Below are 26,562 nucleotides of genomic sequence, written 5' to 3' on the forward strand. Positions count from 1 at the left end.
CTATGGCATGTTTGTGAAGGGAGCAGATGTTGAGGAGCAGGCAGTTGAGGTGGTTGTGGTGGGTGCCGTTGGTGTGGTGCGTGAGGGTGTTGTTGCAGTTGTGTTCTGGTTTTGGGCTGGTGTGCTGCGGGGTTGGTTGGTGGGGGCAGGGTGGGTGAGTCTTGTGTTGGGGATGTTGTGTTTGTTGAAGGTGGGGTCGCTATGGTTGGTGTGTGAGGGATGAGGAGAAGGAGAAGTGACAGGTGTGGCAGGTGAAGGGGCCATGAGTGTGTGTGGGGCTAGATGGAGTGCATGTGGGGTGGGGGCCTGGGTTCAGAGAGTGTAGGGTGAGGGGGGAGTTAGGTGTGTCTGAGAGGGCCCGGGGGACTGACGCTGGGCGCGGTCTTGGCGCAGACAGGCTTGCCTTTTGCGCACCTTCGGCATGGCTGGGCCACAGCTGCCATAAAAGGAGGAGAGGGTGGGAGTGGCAGATGGGAGGGCTTGACAAATGAGAGGGCTGTGGGGGTAGGGGGCGTATTATGATCCCATTATATCCTATGGAGATCATAATACGGTGGACAGGATATCCATCATGTTTGTGACAAATTCCATCGGCCAAGATCTAAGTCAGGCCTTAATGGCTTTGTCAGTACTTGCTCATGTTGAGCATGGGCAGAACGCAAACCCCATTCTCCTGCTGACTGGCAGTGAAGGTAAGGTATGGCTTTGGTCAATTGCCTACAGTATTAACCTGCTGTCAGTCTGTCTAGCAATGCTGTAGAAACTCAGATCGACCACCGGTGTTTCTTCCTACCTGACCCCACACTCCATAAGTGAGAACTTTGCCATCCAGGATCTTTCAGACCAGTGATAACCCCCCAAGATGAGCTGTCTTGAGCTAGCCAGTAAAGCAAATGTCTCAACTTCAGATTTTGCATCGGGCAGGGCTCTGGGCCCTCTAGCTGTATACTCATGCTGAACTAGCAGAGGAACCTCATTTACCCTCTTTTCACCTTTCTAATTTGTCTCCAGAGCCTTTTAGAGTTCCAAGACCAGCAAATGCTATTCTGTTCCTCTTTGCTTCTGCATGGCCCCACCAGGTTTGGTTCCCTTGACTGCTTCTGGTTTTGGAATCAAATAATCGTGGTCCTCCCAGCAGGTTGTATTATGTGGCATATGACCAGGTAATGTAACTTTTAAGGCCACATTCACCAGTGTGCGGCACGTGCTAGAATCAACCCAAGCAGGGCTGCTCTGATCTTGGACCTTCTTACCAGCCATTGTGTTTCTTATAGTCTCCTGGACCAGCCATCCAAGGAGAGTACCTCATTAGAAACTGGACATCAAACTTTATTTTAGCATTTAATAATAGCTTAGTAACAAAAAATGGCTGGTGTGAATCAAACTAATTGGAATTTCTCTCTTCAGATCAGTAGAGAACAGGACCATCTCATCCCCTCTGTCAGAGAGGGGGAACTTCGCTTGGATTATAACACTATTTACTCAGGGCCTCATTACGACTTCAGCGGTCGTTTGCTCAGGACCGCCGAATCCACTGCAGGCAAAAGACCGCCGTTTTCACCCACCGGCCCAGACGAACACTCACCACAACGTTGACGTCGGCTTGTAATTGAGTCGGCGGTAATGTTGTGGCGCGTCGGGTGAAGCAGCTCCCGTTGTTCATTTCACTGCCTGTAATTCGGGTAGTGAAATGTGCGATAAGGCTGTACATGGGGCCCCCTGCGCTGCCCATGCCAAGTGCATGGCCAGTGCAGGGGCCCCCAGACACCCCCATTTTGCCAGCCTTTCCATGGCTGTGTTTACCACCATGGAAAGGCTAGCGAATGGGGACTCGTAATCCGCAGGGCAGCGCTGCCCTGGCGGATTACAACCCCCGGAACCACCAGGCCGCAGGCTGGCTGCAGCCTGGCGGTGTCGGTGGTTGGACAGTGGCAGCTCCGCCACGGTCATAATGGGGCGGTCGGACTGCCCTGTGCTGGGCGGTCTGACCGCCATCTCGAGGTGTAATGAGGCTGTCGTTCTCTTCTATTGTTGAAGGAATTCTGCTGCTTTTTAACATTAATTTTTGAAAATGTACTCAACCACAAATTTGTATGTGAGATTAGAAAGGTGACATATTTGCACAGTCCATGGGCAACATTTTAATTGGATCACAAGGGGGGTTAGAGTTAGATAAATAACTAATAAAAGAACCTAACACCTTACTGCCAGAATCTGAATATGTATGGCACTGGTGCTGAAGCATACCTAATCAACAGTCCTATTGATTACTCACTCAGAAAACCTCTCAATAGCGGACAGTCATTATCGCTGATGTTTGCATTTTCCACGCTCCTTCACACACATTAAAAGCTCCCTAGATCCATACAAGTACTGGCACATTCCTAGGGGCTCATTGAACATACAGGGGGTCATTCTGACCGTGGTGGTCGGCGGTGAAGCTGCGGGAAGACCGCCAACAGGCTGGCGGTCTTTTTTTGTGAATTCTGACCATGGCGGTGACCGCCATGGCCATCCGCCGCTTTACTGTTCCGACCGCCTGACCCCGGCCTACCGCCATGGATTTCATGCGGTTTGGGACCGCCATGAAATCCATGGCGGTAGGCACTATCAGTTGCAGGGAATTCCTTCCCTGGCACTGATAGGGGTCGCCCCAACCCCCACCACGACTCCCTCCCCTGCCCCCCCCCCCACCACCCCTGCCACCCCCAAAAGGGTGCAGGACCCCCGTCCCCCACCCCGATCCCCAACATATACACACACATACACACTTACACGCACGCATTCATACACGCATACATGCACATACACACACCCCCGCATACATGCACATACACACACCCACCGCATTCATACACGCATTCACGCACCCTCTCCACATACACACATGCACACCCCCATGCACGCACACAACACACAACACCCCCCACCCCCCTTCCCTAACGGACGATCACCTTACCTGTTCCTGGTGGTCCTCCGGGAGGGAACGGGACCCATGGGGGCAGCTCCGCCGACGCCACCACGCCAACAGAACACCGCCACAGCGAATCACAGGTCGTGATTCGCTGGGCGGCGTTCTGTTGGCGTGGCGGTGGAGGTGGAGCTACCTCCACTTCCCCGCCTGCCGCCAGTATGGCTGTTGGCGGCGCTTCGTCCGGAAACGGGCGGAGCGCAGCCAAGAGTCAGAATGGCCCGTGCGGAAGACCACCAGCACTGGCGGTCTTCCGTACGGCGGTCTTACTGAAAGACCGCCGAGGTCGGAATGACCCCACAGTGTCTTATATTGTTGTACAAAAAAACTGTGGTCTTTAAAGACCCCAGACCATTTATATCCATTTACTGTTGATATGCCGTACCAGTCACCTAGCTCAGATTAAATAGTTTAGCTCTACAGTGGAGAAGGACCGGGAGCGGTCAAACGGTAAAATCCTTATTTTTATACCTCCAACTTTTTCAGTGTGAGCTCAAGAGTGTACCAAATACACTATGTAAAGATCTTTTGAATGGTATATGAATTATACTACCTGCACAATTGCTATGTGTTGTAGTTATTGCTATCTCACCTAGGATAACGTACGTCTTACCTCACTGGTGGCCCTTGATCATGTACTGTCCCGGTGAGGTCGGGCAAGGCTTTCTTTTTTTTCATATTAACGTTACAGATTATACAAGTACACAGACACTAGGTAGCCTTTTCTTGTACTTGTGGGCCATACTTACCATACTTAGCACTATTTGCACGCCTCATAGACCAATGAAACTGTCCCAATGCATTACCTGCAAGCAAACGGTTATATGTCGAGAGTGACCTCCATACATTGACATGTGTACACATATTCACATTCTTGCAACTCAGTGCAGCATCCAAGGCAATGTGTATCACACATCTCATCTCATGTAGAAAAAGTTGATCTCTGCATGAGATACAGGAGGCCATCTGTCATTATTCCATCTTGAAAAAACCACCACATCTAGAAGACACCCTAAACACAGATGAATTTCAAACTTGTCATACGGGATGTCAACAATATTACAGATTCTGTCCTCACAGATTAAAAATAATTTTAAAGATTTTATGGGGCCTTTTGGGGTTGAGAAAACGAGATTACCTTGACTGCTGAAGGCAAGCATGATTGTGAGCTGTGCAAGTGGCCCCAGCTCTATGACACATTGGCTCCGCTCAGACCTCTCGAGTTGATGTGGTCCGTGTTGCACCAGCAGTTGTTCAGTTAACAGTCTCAGCACCAGTTGTACTGACTTTCCTAATCGTTTTGTCATCTCCAATGTGGAGATGATAGTGCAGCAGTATGGAATGTTAATGCAGTTGCGTTTTGTGTTAGTGAATATGTGGTAAATGCCAGTTTGGTGGTTGGAGTGGTATAAAGTGACAATGGGGTGGATTGATTGTCCCGTGTGGCCTAAATATGATAGTGAAGGAGCAACAGTGTGATGGCATGGGCATAGTAATTAATGTTGGTGTAGGCTGGTATGACAGTGCAGGAATGTTAGTGCAGTGTGATAGTAGTGTATCAGTGGTATGGTGAATTGCGGTGGTCATGGTGTGCCGTGAAGGAGTAGTGGGGTGGCCACGCGGTGCAGTGGAAGGAGGAAAGCAATTCTTGGGGTACTAGAGTAATGCTTAGGTAGTAATGTGGTGGCACTGATTGTGTAGTAGTGTGGGGTAGTAATGTAGTAGTCTGATGTGCTGCTATGGCACTGAGGTATTACAAGGATGGAGGGAGGCCTGTGGTAAAACGTTCACAACATTTGCAATGCGCTAATTTTGAAATAACAAAATTTCACACAACATAGCACATTTTTCAGTAGGAGACTAATTTGATCAGAAAATGTGTTATAGGAGATATTTACTTCTTAATCTAAGCCCCCTAACCCCCTCCCCCCCCCCTCCCTCGATAAATACATTGAGGTTTGAGCAATGTGATAGGCTTCACGTTGAGTTGTTTTGCGAGATAACACATTTTATGACCAAAACCTCGACACATCATAAGTTGTAGTGCGGTGCTGGAGGGTGGTGCTGCTGGAAGTCTTGTTGTTTGGTAGTTTTTTCTGTGAGGTGGTTAGGCAATTGTAGTGGAGCTGGAAGGGCAGTGTCTATGGGTGGTAGTTGTTCTTGTCCGATACCATATTGGGGTCAGATACTTTAACTAAAGACAAAGAAGCTGCCTTATTGCTATCTTCCATGAGCCTGACCCCAACATTTTCAGCATTCTATAACGGGGTGCTTCTGTTTAATCCATGCACTTTCAGTGCAACATCCTCTCTCACCAAGCACAATATTGCAATGCAGGCGACTATTAAAAAGCTTATCATTTTTTTTGTCGCTCTTGGAATATACATGACTCACTTGTAATCGAAGGTGAAAGAAAAAATGCTTACAAATTATTTCTGTTGCTGTCTGATGAAATGTATGTATATATTTATGCGATAACTCATTTTGATGTGTAAAAACAACTATAGCAAATTAAAACTGAACACTACACACGAATTTGAACAACTCTGATTTTTTGTTGTTGCTTTGATTAAGAAGTTAATAAAGGGAGCTACCCTCGTCACTGACAGATTTAGGATACCCTCTTTCTAATTCCACAATTTAACAGTTCCGTTGATGCAGACTAGATTAGTCTCTAAGAGGCTTTATTTCCTGTCTGGTGAGAACTCTTACTATACATCCAATTATTACAGGAGAAAATACGGAGTTCTGAAACTTCATGTCTAATGTCAGAATAGAGTAGTTAAAGGGAAATTTGCTTCAGAATAACTTACTTGACAGAATTCCTTATACTCCTCTCCTGGTGCTTATTCCGTTGGTAGTCCACAATCTCATTGTATAATGGTTTTCCAGTGTTGAAATCTTCCATGGATTTCTATGACCTTTCCTGTCTCGCCAGCTTGGCAAAAGGGTGGAATCAAAAATAAAATTAATTTTTCATAAATTAGCACACGTTTAAGGGATATTCTATCTTCTTTACAGGTACACCAGTTTATTCTGTGGCATGGGGGCCTGATTCAGAAAAACTCATTTATACATCAGGAAAGCAGCTGATTATCAAGCCTCTTCAGCCCAATGCTAAAGTATTACAGGTATGCCTTCGCATTTAGGTAAATGTTAGGACTACACTTTGAGCTAATTTTATATGTAATTATATTCTATTTGTTGGACCATTTTTACACATTCTTTTGGTTCGTAAAATACATAGTGTAGAACTGCAGTTAAAATATTGGATTTTGAGTCTGTTTTTGCGGATTGGATGCTGTTTGTGTGCCACACCTAACACACTTAAGAACACAATTAACACAAGATATCTTAGTTTTGTTAAGTAAACTGCAGTGAGTGGTTTTAAAATTGATGTCACTCTGTTTCATGTGACACATTGAACGGGAACCATGGACATAGAATTTTATCAAATGACCTTTTGATGTACTGGGGAGGTTAATTGAAAGTTTCATAATATTGCAAGCTTCCAAATGAAAACATGGATCTACTGGTAAAATGTTCTTCCTAATAAAGATAATTGGATTTGTACTTAACCCTGAAATGATTGTGTACTTTAGTCAAAGCACTAAATTTGGTCCTGGCAAATTGTGATTTGGTTAGACATTTGGTACAGTGTGTCTTGAATCACTTGTCTCTGTAGCACATTGATATTTATACAGCTGTGTTGAACAATATTGTTTCATTATCTTTAAAAGTACCACAGCAATCTGAGCCTAAGTCTGGCCTGTCATAAAGACTTTCTTTCCACTCCTTTTTCACTATACCACAATTGCAGGGCCTGACACAAATGATGCCCATTTAGTAAAAGGTGTAATATAAGTGGGGCTTGATACTAGACCTGCCTGTAACAATAACGTTCTGTCCCCAGGTTAAAAGGAGATTACTCTGTTCTTATCAGGTGTGGCTGTAGATTCACATGCTCTGCATAATCCTGCCATCTAGTGTTGGCCTCAGATGTTTATGACTTGCTTTTCATCAAAGAATTCTTCTCTGTCAGGGGAATCTTCATTGAAGTCATAAACACTGAATAGTGCTGCATATGTGCAGAGATCTCGGAGACTTCAATGGAGATTCCCTTGAGAGAAAACTGGGATTACAGGTAAGAGAACATTTTTTTCAAGTCACCTGGTATAAAGTGACTCCTTCTGTAGAGGGTAATACGAATGGGCACCAGCTCCATTGTTAGATAGTTTTTTTTTTTGTCTTCCCAATTGGGTTCGGATGTGTACCAATTGAGATCTGTGTTCTGCTCTGGATAGTGCTTATTGCTGTGCCCACTTGATCACTCAACTCCTCTGTTAAAGAAGAATTATAATGGATCCTTGCTGGGACGAAAAAGTCTGTCACATGGTGACAGACATACACCCCTGCTGCGAAGATGTTTGGATGGCTGGTGCTGATTTTTGTTGTTGTAGACAAATACAGATCATGCACGTGTGCCATAACATAGGCCTGGCTCACGTATTGCGTTTTTTTATTTTTTACCTGGAGGAGTGCTCAAAGCTCTGTCCTCATAATGGTGGCAGCATGCAGTGTAGTAATTATTGGATGTGAACAGGTCTTTTTACCTATGTTACAGGAGTGAGGCCTACAGGCTCACTCATGTAAAGTTCTGCTGCTATGAGCTTAACTCACCCTTGGCCTACATCAAGTTAGTATGTAGGTCTGTGCAGCGTGTATGTGTGCCTGTAAATGGTACAATACAGAGAAGACTCTAGGTTCCATTTTGTGAGACCCAGGGGTGACTAGAGGAGGATGTGGGGGTAGAGGAGTACACCCAAACAGAATTATGGATCACTGCATTTCTGTGAGCTGGGTGGTATACACTGTAGAAATGTGATCCAGACACTTCAGTACACTTCGAAGACTGCTCTTTGATTCAGTGAGAGGTCACTGGAAAGGGGCCTGGGCACATCCCAGGAAGGATATCGGGCTGATAAGAGAATCGTAGAGTAGGGCCAGGGCCCTGAGGACACCTTTTCAGGCACTTATCACTGTGGCTGATAACTAGTCACTCCCAATGCCTGTGTTGTGGGGCTGTCGGATTTGGAGACTCACCTGCTGTGACAGACTGCTTTCTGGAGGAAAAGCAGGACAAATGAGTGAACACTTCAGAAGGAAGCAGACCCCAACAAAAACTTTAAAGGTATGGACCATCAATCATATTTGCTGTCTAGAAATGGACCATAAAAAGACAGCTCAAGGCCTCCAAAATGAATAACTGTCAAGCAGCTAGTCATGCTGTATGTCAAGGAGGAGAAGCTCTGCAAGACATCTGCCTGTGACCAGGGCTGGGGGCTTAAGGTCTGCCAGTCTCTCAGCTGGGTGAGGGGGACATCGCCCAGGGAGATCCAGAACCACATGCCCCAGGACCTTAGAGCACTAGTACATGCTTGCTTACGAAGACCAGAGTACCTTGTGAGGAAGAGTAGAATGCTTGGGCAGAGAGAGGTCCAGTGGGCTATCCTGGCAAGTGGATCCTTGTAGCCTGCTTGCTCACCAAGACCAGAGTACCCTGTGAGGAAGAGTAGAATGCTTGGACAGGGTCCAGTGGAGCATCCAGGCAAGTGGATCCACATAGCAAGGTGTGCGGTGACGGCTGCTGCACAGATTGGGCCATAATGGGTGCGTTGAGTAAAGTCCGCAACCCCCATGCCAGAGAGTGAAGAACAAAGAGCACTGCCTGCCTCTGCCATCCTTGAGACAGTTTGGTGACCTGTGCGTGGCCAAGGGAACTTGTTCTGCTGCATAGAGCTTCCGTCCCTGGAACACTTTTGGCTTTGTAAGAGTTGGAGTGGGACTCCTGTGACTTGGACTACTACTTGTGTTTAATCTAAATTTTGCATATAGTACATGGAGAACAACCACTACCATTAGTGAGAGCGAAGTGGGACTCAAGCATGCCTATTGAACACTAGACCCCTGACCTCAGGGTACTGCTGGTATTGTTTGTGAATGCCATAATTCACTTTGTAGTCCTTTATAAATGCTCCTTTTTTCATAAAAAAGGAGTATATAACTTGACTGGACAGTTATTTATTGTAGCTGTTGAATGTATTTCGAGTTGTGAGCCTTTGTTCAACCCCCCCCTGCATCTACCTGCCCTCGAGAAGCCTTTGACTGCTGGACTCACACTACTACTGAGAGTCAAGTGATGAAAGGGGTACTTGTTCTAGTTGCTTAGGACCCATACCAAGTTGGGGCCCTGGACATCAGGAGTAAAAGGCCTCGACCCACATGGTTGAGCCCAGAAGCTTCATCTTGCCAAATACCTTCTGAAAGGGGTTCTTCGATCCTTGATCCCTCTGTTCTTCAATTGATGAACCAACTAAAACCAAACTCACCTCGGCGCCCACCGCTGGGGCCTATGCTACCTCATGGGGTCTTTTGCCTGTTGTCTCCGGTACCCCGTCGACACGAATCGAGGATGGAAAGGGCACTCTTTCTTTACTGCCTCCAGAGCCACTCTCAGTTCTCCTGGACCAACCACTATCAAGTCTGTGATCTCTGCCTTTCTCCCAAGCACGATGACACCATCTGCCAGACCTGCATCCCCTTCCTGCCAAATAAGACTGTTCTGTACCGATGCAAGTGGAGGTGAGCCCATCAGAGAATGCACAGACAGGAGGTCGACAACACCCCTAATATTTTCAGGCACCGCAACATTAAATTGAAGGAAGAGGCCATCCATCAGAAGCCCAGCAGGACCAGTTCATAGGCTAGTTCATACTCCAAATCTGAGAGGGAATGTTGACACGACCCCAAACCCACAATCAGGGGCAATTCAACCATGAGTATGGTCAGCACCCACTCACAGGCCACATCCACACAGCGACAAAATAGACAGGTAGAGTGCCCCAGTAAGGGTCAGGCATCAAACCTAGAGACTCAACCGCCTGCTGGGCCACCACTTCCTTTAGGCCACGATCAGCACTGACCAAAGCCTTTGGAGCTGACGACCTGCCCTTCTCTGGCAAAAAGGGCCCTGAACAACTTGCAGCCCCCTTCAGACCACGCAGCCTCCTTGACTGTGGCACTTAAGCTAACATTAGCACCAAAGCTGCTGTCAACACCGAAAAAAACATCACAACCAAAGTCCTTCATGCTTAAGGCCCCGTCGATGCCAAAGACCAATGCATTGCTTCAAAACCCTTCGACTTCAAGCTCCTAACAATCAGAGCAACCTAATTTCCAACACCTGTAGGAGGAGTTAGATGCTGGACCACTGTGTCTATTTAGCCACCATCAATCTGACAGAATCACCACCAAGCTGTTGTTAAAGCCACAGAAGACTTCCAAGGAAGAGGAAGTCAACTTTTGATGAGCACATTGCTTTGGAACCTTCACTTTCACCTTACCATAATAGACAGAAGGACATGGTTACTAGCCCCCTCCATCCTTCACCTCCTCCTCCTTCACCACCACTGCCTCATGCCTTACCTCTTCAAGTTTCATTAGATGGGTCACCACACTCTTCTTATGGAGAGGGCAACCCACTGTATCCAGCTGAACCCTACAATGCACCGTAGAAAACTTTGTCCAGGGATAACTAGTAGGATGACTGCTGTTGATTCCCTGGGTCCTACAGACCCCGATCTGTATCCAAACAAACCTTCCTCCTCGATAACCCTACCACATACCATGAGGTCACACATAGGGCAGCTACAAATCATAAATTCGACCTGCATGTTGTCCAGGAAGACGACGACTTCCTGGTCAAAGCGTTATTGAAGACAAAATGCACCCTTCAGTAGCTTCTGATACTTAAAGGGATGCTCAAGGCTGCGCCTGAGATGTTCAAAGATCCAGTCAAGGCAGGCATCATTACACCTTAAGGTTGACAAAAAAAATATAAGCATTCACCTAATGGCTCTCCTCGCTACATTTGTGGCCATGATACTCTGGACTTGCTCATAATCTAAGCAAGCCAATGCCCAGGAAACAGGGAAGGCTTTGCCTCCTGCTACAGATGGAAAAAGCTAGATGCAGAAGGCAAAAGAGTGGCAGTACAGTGATCTGCACACTGGTGGGTTGCCACCTTGATTGGCCTGCACTCCTAATACAACAGAGTACTGGGATGAGATGGAGCAGCTCTTCATACACCTTCCCGAGGAGTATAGGCTGCGTGAGCAAGAGCTGTTTACAAGGTTGCACCCATTCTAATGCCACCAACCATTGTGCTGTAGAAGCAACTGAACCACGGCCAGGGAAATTAACACAGGCATCCGGATCGGACGTAATGTCTGGCTCTGTATCTCTGGTTTCAAGCCTGAAGTACAACAGCATCTGTTGAACCTGCTGTTCAATAGTGCACACCTTTAGAACACACGTAGACTAGATGCGTGAAAAGCTCAAGAAAGGCAAAGACACAACCAAGGCTATGTTGTGCCCTTCAGGCATCCAGTTATAGGGGGCCTTTTTGGAATTCACTATACAGGGGAGGCAGTAAGACCACTTCCACAGACTCCCCACCTCCTATCAGAGGCATCTACAACAATAGCACCAGCAGTCAACCTGAGAATATTCTTTAGGCAGCTACATAGGCAACAACACAAAGGGTTAGGGGTAAAGGAGGCTCAGCTAAAAGAGCCCTCTCCTTTAAGCAGTGACTCCCTTATACTCCATCCCAATCACACTACATCTGTAGGGGAGCACTGCAGGTGTTTCTTCCTCGTAAGGAAGAGATCATCTCTGACCAGTGGGTTCTCTCCATTACAGATCACAGCTACTATGAAGAGCTCATTGCAACATCACCGAACATTTCACCCTGCAGACACACCCAGCTCATTCTTCTGGAAGAGGTCCGGGCACTCATTCTCAGAGGGACAATAGAACCAATGCTACTGCAGTATCACAGTAAGGGGGTGTACTATGTATACCTTCTAATCCCCAAATAGGATGGTTCTCTAGGGCCCATACTCAGCTTCAGGCACCTCAACAAGAACATCCTTTCAGAACATTTCAACATGGTCAATCTGCAGGATGTCATTCTTCTGCTGCAGTAAGGTGAATTCACTCACACATATCCATCCATCTTGCTCATGGCTGCGACCTACAATTTATGTGAGTGTCCAATATTATCAGTTCAAAGTGTTGCCATTTTGGGTCACCACTGCCCACAGAGTATTACTGAAATGCCTCTCTGTGGAAGCTGCCCATCTCAAAGTGCAGCATTCATGTACTCCCCTACGTGGATGATTGGCTGCTCGAGAGTGCAAGCCAATAGTGTTTTGCTCACACCCAAGCCACTTTATCTCACTACAACAGTTAGGTCTTCACTAGAAATACCGTCAAGTCCCACCATCAGTCCCTTGAGATCCAGCACTTTCTACAGGACTGTACTCAACACAGTCACCGGCAAGGCTTACCCCAGTCATGATCAAGTGCAAACACTTCAAGCCTCTTTTTTAGCCACATTGTCAATTAACAGTCAGAACTGTTATGTGCCTAATCAGAATGATGGCCTCATGCATAGACGTTGTTCCCCACACCAGACTTCATATGCTTCTGTTACAGCAATGCCTGTCAGCAGAATGGTCACAAGCGGTGGGTCAAAGGGAGGCTATAGTGTGGATACGCGCCAGCTCATTTCGCTCTCTTCAATGGTGGAAAAGAAAATCTGTTGCAGAGCCAGCACTTCATGGGCCCCCCTCCGCAGATGACCATTATCGGGGACACCATGCTGTTAGGGTGGGGAGTGCATCTTCAACAACTGACTGTTCAGGGCATATGGTTGTCACAAAAAAGGGGTCTCTACGTCAATTGCTTCGAGCTCCTGGCTATTGAGATAACTCTTGAGTCTTTTTTTCCAGCAGGTTCAGCACAAGGTAGTCCTCATAAAGAAAGACAACATAACGTCATGTATTATCCCCAAAAGCAAGGTGACACACATTCACCGCAGCTCTCAGTACTAGTGCAAATTATTTGGCATTGGGCGCTTCTCTATCAGATACACCTCATAACAGTACCATCCGGGAGTGGATGACAACTTTGCAGACCTGCTTAGCAGGAATCGGCAGCAGGTCTACAGTCCATTAGCAATGCTCTATGGATGAATTGGTCAGGGGTCTTTACTTACGCTTTTCTTCCTCGCCCCCTACTTCTGTATATGGCCCAGAAGCTGCAGCAAACCTTCCACACTCTCATCCTGGTGGTTCCTACGTGGACCAGACAACCCTGTTTTTCATCTTTTATAGAGATGTCAGTGGTCCCCCCACAAGAAGCTCCCCCAACACAAGCGGTCCTTCTCACTTCAAGCCAAGGTACAATCAAACACCTGAACCCAACGAAGCACTCTGGCTCCTGAGGTCCTAGAATTCGGCTATCTCGGTGTTCCTCAAGAGTGCAGGTCTTACCTCAATGAAGCACGCAGACCCACTATACAAGCATGCTATGCTGCCAAGTGGAAAAGGTTTGACTATTTTTGCATTCTCAACGACCTGGATCTGCTTAAACCTTCAGTCCAGGATATTGTCTGCTATGTGCTCCAGTTGAAGAAACTGGGTCTAATATACACTTCCATATGACTCCACAGAGCCTCTTTTGCAGCCTGCATGCAGACCTGGGACTACTCTTCTTTGCCCAAAATCCCCGTCATCAAAGCTTTCATGGAAGCACTCAGACAGCCCATCTGGAATATTATCATTGATCTTACCAAACTCATAGTCCTCCATTTGAGCCTCTGCATTTGTCTCCATTGCAATTTCTGTCTTGGAAAGTAGCTCTCCTTGTCATGATTACATCTTTAAGACATGTTGTAAGTTATAGGCCCTTACCTTAGAAGAGCCTTTCTTTCAAGTTCATAATGACAGTATTGTTCTCAGAGCCAGCCCTAACTTCCTTACTAAGGTGGTATCCCCATTCAATCTTAACCAGACCATTGCACTCTGGGTATTTTTCCCTCAGCCAGACTTGGTCGCAGATAGGGCCCTTCATACCCTTGATGTCAGGTGTGCCCTCATGTCTTACATCGACAGAACCAAGTTATTTTGCAAAACACAACTTTGTGTTGCATTTGCTAAACCCACAAAGGGCATGCTCTATCAAAGGTGGGAATAATCAGATGGATTGCCAGATGTAGCCAACGCTGCTACATTAAGGCTATGAGATGTTTGCCCGTCTCGTCCAAGCCTCACTTCTCACAGAACTAAGGAGCCACTATGATGTTCCTGGGAAATGTCCCCATAGCTGACATCTGTAAGGCAACTACATGGTCCACTCCACATATGTTTACCAAGCACTACTGTGTGACTGTCTTAGCATACCAAAAAGCTATAGTTGGTCGAGCTGTTCTAAGAACTTTTGTTTTCTGCACGACCCACCTGCTAATTTTGCTTAGGGGAATACAACTTTAAAGTCTGTGCAGAGCATGTGTATTTACAGCCACAAGTTCTATGGAATTTGTTATTTACCCCGTAAGCATCTGTTTGTAGCATCTAGTGCTGTAGATTCACATGTGCCCACCCACCTTAATGGAAGCCTTTGGTTGTGGCAGAAATACATTCTTTCACAGCAACTCTTTCCATACAACTTCTTGCATCATCACCAAACTGTCCTATCTTCTGCTTCATCTCTAAGTTCATTGGCTTTGTGAAAAATAATTGTAACAATGGAGCCGATACCCAAGTGCATTGCCTACTATGGGAGGAGTCAATATACCTTATGTCTTGAAAGATCTTTTCAAAGAAAAACAGGTTGCAAACATCTGAGCCCAAAAGTAGGTGGCAGGAAAAGTAAACAAATTGAATCTACAGCACTACACACTGGGAAGAGATGCTTACAGGGTAAGTAACAAATTACTTTTCTTAACGCCTGTAAACAACATACACTGGCACTTGGTACGGCTACGTTTGATTTGCATCCTCACTTACACATAACATGATATGATTCCATGGGTAACAGAAGAGAAAATGAGTGCTTGTTGAGCTTATTTATGCATTAACTTTTCTTGGCTGGAGGCCATGAAACTGTAGTCATTTGATTCTGCACTTTTTAGGGTTGAGCCTGCGAATGCATGCTGTAGCCCATTTGTCTCACATACGAGACACTGTTGTGTTCAGTAAAAGGCTAGGAGCCTGCCCTTTCCTCACGATTTGTTGGTTTGCGTGGCATTCTTCTTTACAGCCTCTTAAATCTTCAATGCATTCTGACATCATTTCCGTTCCTCTGTGTGGAGCAGGGATCGAGTACTATTTGATTTCAACTTAATTATTTCCTGTTCGTTGCTACTGAAGTGATCAAGGAACTATTTTGTTCTAACAGTGTCCCGCAAACAGAAGCCTTGTGACTGGCAAAATTGTGCCCTGCAGGACTTAACAAAATTGCAAAGGTTTTTTTTTGGTGTTTTTTTTAAAGCTAACTATTTTAATTTGTTAAGTTGCCTTTTATCAGTTTCCACTCTTTATTTTATTTTTGCTTGTGGGTGCTGTTGTCAAAACATGACACTTGTTCGAAATATGCGAGACCCATTGCACTGCAAATGCTTGTTTTATCAGGGCATTGTTTTACTAATTTTCTTACGGCTACTAGGATACATTTAGGTATACTTTAATTGAGGGACAAAAGGCCTGTGTAGGGTCTATAAATCAGAAATGCTAATTGAATTTTTACTCTTTGCGTCATTGTTTTCTGGCTAAGATTTTGAGGGGTGCTTGGCAGACAACTTGCCATGTCTGCTGGGAGACTCTGGTGGTGGTGGTATTGGTCAGTGTAAACTGCTGTCGCTTTTCAACAGCTATGTGCAGGGCCTCAGACGAGCATCTGATGCCCCTGGCAGCACATCCAGAGGCAAACCCATCTGTATCCATCCATGCACAGCGCTACGCTTGCTGCCTTTTTGTCTAATGATTTGAAGCATATTTCCTCCTCACAAATGATAAACTCTTAACACATAGGCCCCCATTATGAGTTTGGTGGGCGGCGGAGGCCGCCCCCCAAACTTTCTTTCATCAGGCCTGAACACCGCTGGCCCGATAAAGAGTTCACCACAGGGCCAGCAGGTGGAAACTGCATTTCCACCCACCGGCTCTGCGGTGAACAGGACCTTAACATTGACGCTGGCTCCTAATGGAGCCGGTGCCAATGTGGCAGTGCGGTAGCACCCATCTCGTTTTGCACTGCTCGTAATTCGGCCAGTGGAAAGCGCGACTGGGCTGTCCATGAGGCCCCCGGCATCCCCTTTACGCCAGCCTTATCATGGTGGGACTACTGCCATGCAAAGACTGGTGGAATGGGGACTCGTAATCCCCAGGTCAGCGCTGCAAGCAGCGCTTCCCTAGAGGAATACAACCGCCGGCCTGGCAGTGTCAGTGGTCCGACCGTGTCGCTTTCGCCATGGTCATAATGTTGCAGGTGGTCCGACCGGGACCCTGGCCGGGTCATAATGGGGGCCATAGTCTATTCTCGTGACCTTTGCTCCTGCTTAATATCATTCATATGTCTTGTATTACACTTACCAATAAGACGTCCTCATTGGCTCCCTATCAACGTTTCTGTTCGTAATGCACCGGTTTTTGCCCCTCCTTACTTTATTTGGTCGTCTCAGTCTTTCACCACCATGCAGGTGAGCATGTCTCAATAGTGATCACCAGCTAACAGTTAGGTAATTTTCACAGTCTAAAATGTGTGCTAGTTAACACCAGCTCACTGGTTAAACATTCAGTTGAACTGCATGACCTATACTCACTTCATCACTGAGTACTAGACTACAGATGCTTCTGCCCGCGATTTAGCATTCCTTCCCCCCAGGTTTCAACACCTTTCATCTTGCAAATTCTATAAGTAAAAGTGGTGTTCTGGCTATTATCTTTAGAAACCCTTTGAAAGTGTCTACATTGCTGCTCAACTCATTTCCTAGTGCAGACATTTTTTATTTTTTGTATTTTTATTGCTTTGACTCCATCATTAGCTATTACAGGCATTCTCTGCTGCCATCTGCCAGTCATAATCACATTTTGGATTCTGCCCAGGTTTAAGGCCTTATAGCACTGAGACTGTGCTGGTCTCGATGCTTGTTGTTTTACAGATACTGACAGTTCAGGACAGACCGTCTGCGCTCATCCTGTTGTACCTTTGCACTGCATTTGATACAGTTTCCAAAGCTGTATTGATGAGCCACTTGCAGGCGGTTGGAATCAAGGAAATGCTGTTGGTTGGATCAAGTCTTACCTGCTCAATCACACCAAGGCTGGTCCTCTTGATCCCTTTTCTTTTGATTTTTAAAGCCCTTTTTCATGGAGTTCTTCAAAGTTCACCACATTCTAAGCTTTCAGTTATTAAGGCCTTGCCTACTTAAAGCAGAAACTGATGCATTATGCTTCTGGCCGTCCTTTTAGATCATCTTCTGCCTGCTTAATATTAGTTACCAGGTTCTTCTGCTCTAAGGAAGGCATGTGGTCATTCACTGTAATGGCTACTTTGGAATACGCTTGGGGCATAGATGAGGGTCATTTACCAGCTTCCTCCTTTCAGCACAGCCTTGAAAACCTGCCTTTATACTACTTAATTTGGTGCCTTTGGTCTCTTGCAGTTTATTCCTCTCTCAACACAAGGTCACCTTCTCTGTAATTGAACGCTCTAAATAAAATAGGATTAAGGAAAAATATTTGTTTTTTTTGTTCGGAGAAGGGAAGCATGTATCTGAATAACAATTTCTAAGGACCACTGCTGTACAGACATTACCGTAAGGTCTATACACTTATCTACTTAATCACACAATATTTTACCAGGATGTATAGGTCAAACTTGCTACTGTAACATTTGGAAAAAAAACAGGTTCTATATGTGACTTCAACAGTAATTCTACAGTGTGTTACAGCTTTTGCAAAAGTAGAGGCCTTGCTCATCTGTGGATAATGCCTTCCAGATGAGACAGTTCTACTCCGCATTCTGTCAGCCAAAACAATAAAACACAAGATGCATACAAAAGTTGTCTTATCTGCTGTATATGATTTCCAAAGCTATACTAATTAGTCAATTGTAGGATTTTATCATTCAAGGAAATGCTTTCAGTTGGGTCAAGTGTTATTGGTTCATTCACATCCAAGCTATTTATCTTGCTATTTACCATTTGGATTTCAAAGCTCTCTCATGGAGCTCCTCAAGGTTACTCCCTGAATCCCACTCTTTTCAATCTATATGTTCGTCTTTTGGCAGAGGTCCTCTACGTGGCTGGCCTTAGTTTTATAAGCAGTGTAGATGACATAAAAATTCTTGTTTCATTTGACGAACCTACTCGGAACAAGAGCACCAGTTTTAATTACTGCATGTTAAAGGTTTGCAATGAGGACACCTTGCATTAATTAGAACCTGGGTCAGGTATATTCAATGAGAAACGATGGTTCCTTTGGACCAATTTGAAAACAAAATGATATTCCTTGGTAGACAATGTAAATGTTTCCTCACATCAGTCAGTCATCAAAGAACACAAAATCTTCATAGTTACATTTGGAGATTTTCTAATGTGCACCAAAAATTTGAACCAATAAAATATATAGAGACAGGTGCTACTGAAAAATGTGAAGCAGTGCTTGTGAGTGGTGACAGTATTGAAAATGAGAACAACTCAATAAATATTCATATCAATGCTTGGCTGTTCTCAAAGGCCAATCCTAAATGTTATACAGTTAGTTCACTTCCTACACACACACACCTAGCAACCATTTACTGTCGGACACAGTAGAAGCATATATATATTCAGAGTGAACGATCTGATTGGCTGAGGAAAACCCAGACAAAATATGTTGCGGCTGACATTACAGGACTCGAGTACCCTATCCTCAAAAATATTTTAAAAATGGCATATAAGCTGGCAGTGTAGGGACACCACAAAACCTTGGCCTTTATGGGGGCCGGAAATGGGCCAACAAAACAAAATCCTACTGCGGGTACCAAGGTACTCCTACAGGACCAACAGCGACCCTCATGTGATGTACACAATACTCCTGCAGAAGCCGCTGCTGTTGCATCACCCCTATTGTACCTCGCAAGCTTCCTTGGCAAAGCTTGCACAGTACCGCTATACAATGGGGACGCAATTGATACTTTGGGCAGACCGCTATATATGTATACGAATATATGTGTGTGTGTGTTTATGTGTGTGTGTGTATATATATATATATATATATATATATATATATATCGTGGCAGTTGCCACAAGATAGTTATAACAAAGTTTCTATACAAAAAGCATTTTTGGTTTTGCCGATAACCTTGGCGCCGTTTGAAGAATCTGCACATTTTCCAAGAAAATTGGATGCTTACTTCAGCACCTGTCTGGAAAGTTTCAGGGTGATCTCTCAAGTGCGCTGGGGGGGTGAGAAAAAGCAGAGGTCCCAAAACCCTTTTCCCCCATGAATTTTCCATAGGGATTTTGGACAGCAATAGCGCCCCCAACCATTAGACAGAATTACACCAAATTTGCTAGACCTGAAGCTCTTGGTTCAGAAAGCGCCCTTTTTGCTATTTGATGTAAATCTGTTCAATAGTTTTAGAGAAATAAAGAAAATCCAAATTCACATATATATAGGGACGCAAAGGCTTTGCAAACCATCCTGATCTCGTGCTGAGATCTGATTGGCTGCCAACACTTCAACAAGGAAGTGTTGGCAGCCATCTCGGGACTCTGCTTCAGCTAAGTCCCTGAAAAAAAGATGAAAAATAACAAAAGAGGCCAGGATAGGGAGACCCTGACCCCTTAGTTCTGGTGATGGGGTCCCAGAGGAACACCCTGCCCCTGAGAAAAAAAGCATTTTTTTTATTTTTTCATTTGACAGACACCACAGCTGATCTGCTGAAAATTTTAAATAAAAAGGGCGGGTATGACGAGGGCGCTATTTATAGTTACCTTAGGGCACGAGTTATAGTCACTTGTGATCACTCTAACTATAACAGGTGAATTTCTGTGGTGTGTGAGCCTAACTATAGCGTGTGTGTGTGTGTGTGTGTGTGTATATATATATATATATATATATATATATATATATATATATATATATATATATATATATATGTGTTTGTGTATATTACTCAGTTGTTGTAGCCACTCTGTAGTTATAGTTAGGATCCGCAGGTATAAGAATTCCTCAGAATTGTGGTCGCTAATAACTTCGACCTCATTTGACAACTCTCTGTGAAACCTTCTAGACCTATTGATTTTTCTACATTGGCCCAGGATGGAAAGCTTTGCAGTGATTGGTCAAAGGAGTGCAGAGTGGGGTGGCTGGGTGGGGGTCCCGAAATGCATTTTTCCACCAGTGCATTTTCCATAGACTTTTGTATCTCACATAGCTTAAAAAAGGCTGAATGGATTTTCACGGAACTTATCAGGGTTACAAATAATGGTACTCATATGATCCTTTTGGGTAGTACAAGTAAGTAGGGTAAGTATTTTTAAGTTATAAGGCATTTATACTTAGTAATATCTATTGTAACGGTATTTTCGTGAAATGTTGCAGTACTTCTTAGAGGTACCGCGTTACATAGCGATGCCAAGTCATTAGGTGATTGGCTAATGAGTGTCTTTGCAAAAGACAAAGGCAGCCAAGTTGTGTTTAGGTACAATTTAGCTTTGTTCTGCGTTTTGCAATTAGATATAGGTGAGTATTAGGTTTGAAATATTTCCATCTACCTATTGTCACTTTATTAAAGCGGTAATAGGTAGAGAAAAATACTTGTAAGTTTCTTTTTATTTAACAAATAATGTATGGAGTGCTGCAATACATAATATATATATATATTTTAAAGTAAAAAAATAAATAAAAATACACCATACTACTGTGTATTTTACGAATAGTGTAGTGGAGTGTATTTCCAGGTCTCCATGTGGGTCAACCACCATTGTATCTCCTCCTGTGTTTCCTCCGACAGGGCATCCACCTGCAAGTATGTGAGTCCCCTCCGCAGATGCCTTGCTTTGAGGCGTTGGCGGGCCCGATAGTGGAGAGGGCCGAGGAATATGGCCTGGATAGAGGAAGGCAGCAGGCCTATCAGCCTGGCTTCCTGTCAGAGAGAGGTGGAAGACGTGGCTGCCACCATGCGCTGTTTGTGCCTGATCTTGTTGACCTTCCTAGAAGGCAGACTGATAGTGGCCTGAACCAAGCCCACTACAAACCCAAAGAACACCAGAGATTGTGTAGGGGCAAAGACAGATTTCTGAGCATTGATGAACCCTAGCGACTCCAAGACGGCAAACACCAGTTGAAGATGAGACAGGAAGAGACTGGGGCAGTGACCCATGAATAGGATATTGTCCTGTTATACGTTGAGGCGCACCCCGCGAGCCCACTACCTCATTACCTTGGTGAAGCACCAGGGTGCAGACGTGAGACCAAAAGGGAGAGCTGCGATTTTGACCGTCCGTCCCTCCACTGGAACTGGAGTAAATGGCAATGAGGGGCAAAGACGGGAACAGTTATGTCAGAGTCCTTCAGCTCGAGACCCACCATCCAGTCGTTGGTTTGAAGGAGGTCCCGAAGAAGATGGATCCCCTCCATCTTGAAGTGGCAGTAGACCAACAACTTGTTGAACTTCTTCAGGTTGATTACGGGCTGTTGGCCACAGTCTTGCTTGTACACTAGGAAGATATTGCTGATGAAACATCTCAGCTGGACTGGTGAACTGATAAACTCTATGCGGAAGCACTGCACCATTTGACGCATCCATGTGTCGGAGGTGAGGGATTCCCAGCTGGAAGAAAACATCTGTAACCTGCCCCCAGTCCTGTAGTTGAAGGATAATTGGACACTCACCTTGGGAGGAGTTGATGCTGCCGCCGCCACCTCTGTGACTTCCAAACCTGGAGGAATCCTGATTCTGGCCTCTCTTGAAGCATTGCTCCTGCTAGGGGCTGTGAATGCGGTTGGCCAACGGAGCGCCACCTGTCGCGGCCGGCCCCGGGGTAAACCCAGGGCATGAAAATTTGCCTGACTGACATCTGGGCTTTGTCCAAAAGATGTGAATGTCTGCACAAACTTGCCCAGTTGACAAAGGGGGTCACCAAATAAGCCCCCCTGGACAGGGGGGGCCACCCTCCACGGTGACGAGATCCCCCAGTTTAGGGCCAATCTTGATGAGGAGTGAACGCCTGTCCATGGAGATAACGCAGTTCGCGTTTCCCAGGACGAGGAGCACCTCCTGGGCCCAGCCAGACAAAACTTCTGGGGATATTATGGTGCCGGAGGCTTTGGTATCCTCTGCCATAACGAGAATGCGGATAAGCAGTCCACCCATGTCCAAGAGCTTGTCCTGGCACTCACTCCAGGACCTATTGATCCCCTTTTTTGGGGTCTCACATGAACTTTCCTAGACAAATGGCCATGCGCTCATCGACCTCGGGGGTCAGAGCCACCTTGTTGCTCAGGGACGGATGGGAGACTCAGCCCGTATGTGGTTTCGGGTCTCCTTGTAAGTTGCGACCTTGTCTCCCGGGGTCCATTCAGCTGAGCGTGGGTGCAAGAGGAGGTCTGGGTCCAGCATGTCCAAAGGGCTCCAAGGGGGATCCTCTGTCGCAGGTTCAACAGAGAGGGACTAGGGGATGGGCACCAGGAGCAGGACCCTAACTCCTGATCACCATCTGAGGAGGAGGTGTCAGTTTTTATGGCGGGGGAGTCCGGTCCTGGAAGGGTCCGGAGTTGCATCATGGTCTGCGGGGAGAGAGCAAGCCATGAAGGCCCTCTTCAGGCACACAAATGCATCAGTGTCTATGCCTGCTGCGTCGTCCCTCTTGCATTTAGGGTTGGGGAGAGGGGGGGCAGATCCTGGAGGTAAGAGGGGCATAGGCCCCTGAAGCTCCTCCCACCCGAGGTGGGGGCAGCGTCTGATGCAGTCTTGCTCATACTGTTGCGCATCTGCTCCCATGGGGCCACCGTCTGCTGGACCGCCGAGCATATGGAGGCATCCATGATCCTACAAAAGTTTTCATCTACAGGGAGGTAAGTCAATTGCTCCTCCTCCATGTAGGTCTCCTCATCACTCATATTAAATCGGCGAAATACGACCCTTATGAGAAGCCCACGTATGTTTGAGAGGCCTGGGGATACCAGGGGATGGATCGCCTGGATGCCTTGGGGTGGGGTCTTCCCATCTACAAGCATATTGGTAATGATAGGTGCTGGCCTGAGGTTGCCAGGGAGTTACAGAGGGATAGCTCAGGGGAGGGGGGGTCTCCCAGCCCGTTATGGAGGCCCAGGAGCCAATGACAGGAAATCAGCCAGGCGACACTACACGCCCGTATAATTTCAGAGGGCACTTCACCACCTGAGCCCGGTGTCTTCAAATGAAGCATGCAGCGCTTCAAACAAAATACAGACCCTGAGGAGTGGGGTGCCTCGCTCCAGGCGAGCAGGGCACGGATCTGAGCATTGGACGCCCTTTCAGTCACACTGGTTTCAGAACACTGATTTGAACAGCGCACTAACCGGTTGATAGCCCACAAGAGAAACGCAAGTCGTGCTATGACACAACGCCCTCTGGAAGTCGGAGGACCTTGCCACAATGGCCTCAAATGAGCTGAAGTGAACAATCTTTAGAAGAGCGGCCGCAGAGGAGTGTCAAGCGTTCCTACGGCCACAGAAATGTCACCTGCAAGAAAAGGGCACATTATTAATACACAATGCACTGCGGTCACTAAACTGGCAACGATATGAAACAGCAATAATTAGGCAGATAAGGAGGTACTAAGGCCCAAGACACTTAGCTCAGCTGTGGAAGCAGCAAAGAAAGCGAAGGCTCCGACAGCAAAGATGGACTTTATGGCTATCCCGTGGACTGTTCATTGGTTGAAGATGTTGTTGGAATGTTGGTGGTTTTCTTTTCCCGTGTCTATGGGGAATGTAGCTTTATACATCTCTGCTTGGCTGTTGTTCAATAAAGCGAGGAGAGGAAAACTTAATTCTGGCATCCTGTCCTGACATAGAGTAACTACTAGTACTTACCTATATCTAAGACCTTAACCCAGAACACCTTGAAATGCAGAATGCAGCCAAATTGTGCTGATAATTACATGGCTGCATTTTACGTTTAGTAAACATCACATACTGCCTAATCATGCGCATCCACAGCAGTATACAGTGAACTTACTGCTGTATACAGGTGCACCAAATATAACTAACTATCTTAAAACTTATCATTTTAACACTACTTAAACTATTCACCCATACTACTAAACATTGCCATTTACATCCAGCAATGTATTTTCCTGCCACACATTACATTTACATCCGTTCATGACTTTTACGTTATGTCTAATTCAGTTTCCACACTCCACTCTATGCCACCCCACTCTGCCAATGCACTCGGCGCCACCCTACTGTACGCTAGTACACTCTACACCACTCCACTGTGCCTCCCTCCACTATACTCCACTCTAACCTAATCCTCTCTACACCACTACACTGTACGCAATTATACTCTGCCCGCTCCATTTTATGCCCCTCCACTCTACACTACTCCACTGTATGTTATTCCAGTGTATGCAACTTCACTCTGCAACACTACACTCTACACTATTCCAGTTTATGCTACTCCACTGTAACCCAGTTCAGTGTACAATATTGGGCTGTACGCCACTGTAGTCTATGCCACTCTACTGTACGCCACTCTACTGTACGCCACTCTACTATACCACCCTCTAGTATTCCACACTCCACCAAACACTATTGCTCTGTAGGTAACTACACTACGCCACTCAGCTGTGCGCTGTTTGGCTCTATTTGTTTGTTTGAAGCTTTTTTTTATTGATTTTCTTGTAGTACATCCCAAACAAGCTATTCAGTAGAATTGGCAAGCACAATTATAATCAAGCTATAACACAGCAAAGTTGAAGCAAGTCCATGTATACAGTGGTCATTTGGCATCAGAAAGTGGTACGTCAGTCAGATCAAGCACATTACAATGTATGCACACCTGTCAAAATTAAATATTATTTTGCAGGCTAGTAGACATGGGAAAATCTTATTGGGCCCAAATGGGTGGCCAACTGTAGACTTTGCTAAAGTCAGTGAAAATATTCTGTTCTAATAAAATATAACAACAATGAACAAAAGGAAACTCCCCCCGCTGTGGACCGCACTACCGCCTCACAAACCCAGCATATTGAATCAAAAAGCACATGGTTACTCCAGAGAACATACAAATTGAAGGACCTGAAAGAACATCTTTGGTGAAGCTGTGGGACCCCTACAGATGAGTCAGTTGGTGAGAATTGGGTGAAACTGACATGCTATCTTCATCACCTGGCGAATCTGCCCCTCTCCCAGCCTCTTCCTGTGCAGTCACTTGAAAACATGTCAGGCCAGCATTCCATACTGCGCAGTCCCAGGGTGTCCTCTCTGTGCAGGGCTATGTTTTCTGCCCATGCAAGGAGAGATTGTGCCCATGCCACAAGTGTTGGAGGCTTTGATGCTCTCCATCGTCGTGTTATAAGACATTTAGCCGTCAATAATCCCAAACCAAGAAAGCAAGAGGTAATTCATCGCTTTTTGTCCCTATGGTAGTGACCCAAGATCCCATTTATGTAGCCCTGGGCGTCCCATGCAGGTAGACAGTTTGCCTGTGATACCTTGCCAGTAGTGCTGGAGAGATGGACATGCCCACAGTATATGTAACAGATCTGATTCCACCAGGCAGCAGCGAGGGCACACAGCATCTACACAATAGAGAAAGATTGATTTTGGCAGGGGTAAGGTATGCTTTATGCACAATGAAAAATTGTATGAGGCAAAATCTAGAATTTTGCAGAATACATGTGAGACTTTCTAGTACTGCAGCCCACTCCTTGTCTGTGCAGGGGCGGGCCAAATTGCTCTCCCAGTGGCAGCGCAGGGCTTTAATTGCTGGTGCAGTGTGAATTAGTAATGACTCAGCAAACTAGTGTATAAGGTGTCGGCCTGGTCCCATTACATGAAAATACTGTTGAAAGGTTGAATGCTCATGAGTTAAGTCCCCCCCATGTGTGTGTCAATGAGGTGTGTAGTGAGTATATAATAAAAATTGAACGGGTGGCAGGTTGGTAGTTTCGATGAGTGTCTTGTATGGATTGAGGACACCGTCCTGATGCCGATTTCCTAAGGTATGTAGGCTAGCTTCATGCTAAGTGGCGAGCCGTGCTGTTGAGGTGAAAGTGAGATTTCTGGGTGTACCCAATAGTGCTTAAGGGGTTACTGATTGTGGAAGATAAAGACTCCAGCGATATGCTACTCCTAGCAATGGGGATGAGGCATCCTCACCCAGGTGCGTGGTTGAAATAAGTGTAGGATTTTGAATAGAGTTGTGGCTGGTAATGTTGTTGCGGTGTCGGTCAATTGTAAACCAGATACCCACTTAATCACCCACTGAAGTCGGGACCCAAGGTAATACAGTTCTAATTTGGTACTACAAACCTAGCTTTATCTAAGGGCGAGTAGAGCTTTGTTAGTCACACCCTACCGCCCAAATTCTTTCAGATGAATCTCTGACCTGCCTCTCGAAAGCTCTGAAAAATGTTGTTGGGACATAGAGTAGTAAGTTGGCAAAGTAATTTAAAAAGCGGGGCAGGACCAACATTTTCAGTA

General features: G+C 45.8%; 1 protein-coding gene across 3 annotated transcripts in view; it reads left to right on the forward strand.

Annotated features, from left to right (window-relative positions):
* The window catches only part of IFT80 (intraflagellar transport 80), a 543,739-nt gene that overhangs the window by 108,757 nt on the left and 408,420 nt on the right, over positions 1 to 26,562 (forward strand). For all 3 annotated transcript variants that reach the window (XM_069213254.1, XM_069213255.1, XM_069213256.1), the window contains exon 6: positions 5,993 to 6,102. In XM_069213254.1, the coding sequence (XP_069069355.1) occupies positions 5,993 to 6,102 (110 nt within the window). The remainder of the gene's footprint in view (positions 1 to 5,992; positions 6,103 to 26,562) is intronic.

The sequence above is a fragment of the Pleurodeles waltl genome, chromosome 11 (assembly GCF_031143425.1).
Source record: "Pleurodeles waltl isolate 20211129_DDA chromosome 11, aPleWal1.hap1.20221129, whole genome shotgun sequence".
NCBI lineage: Eukaryota > Metazoa > Chordata > Amphibia > Caudata > Salamandridae > Pleurodeles > Pleurodeles waltl.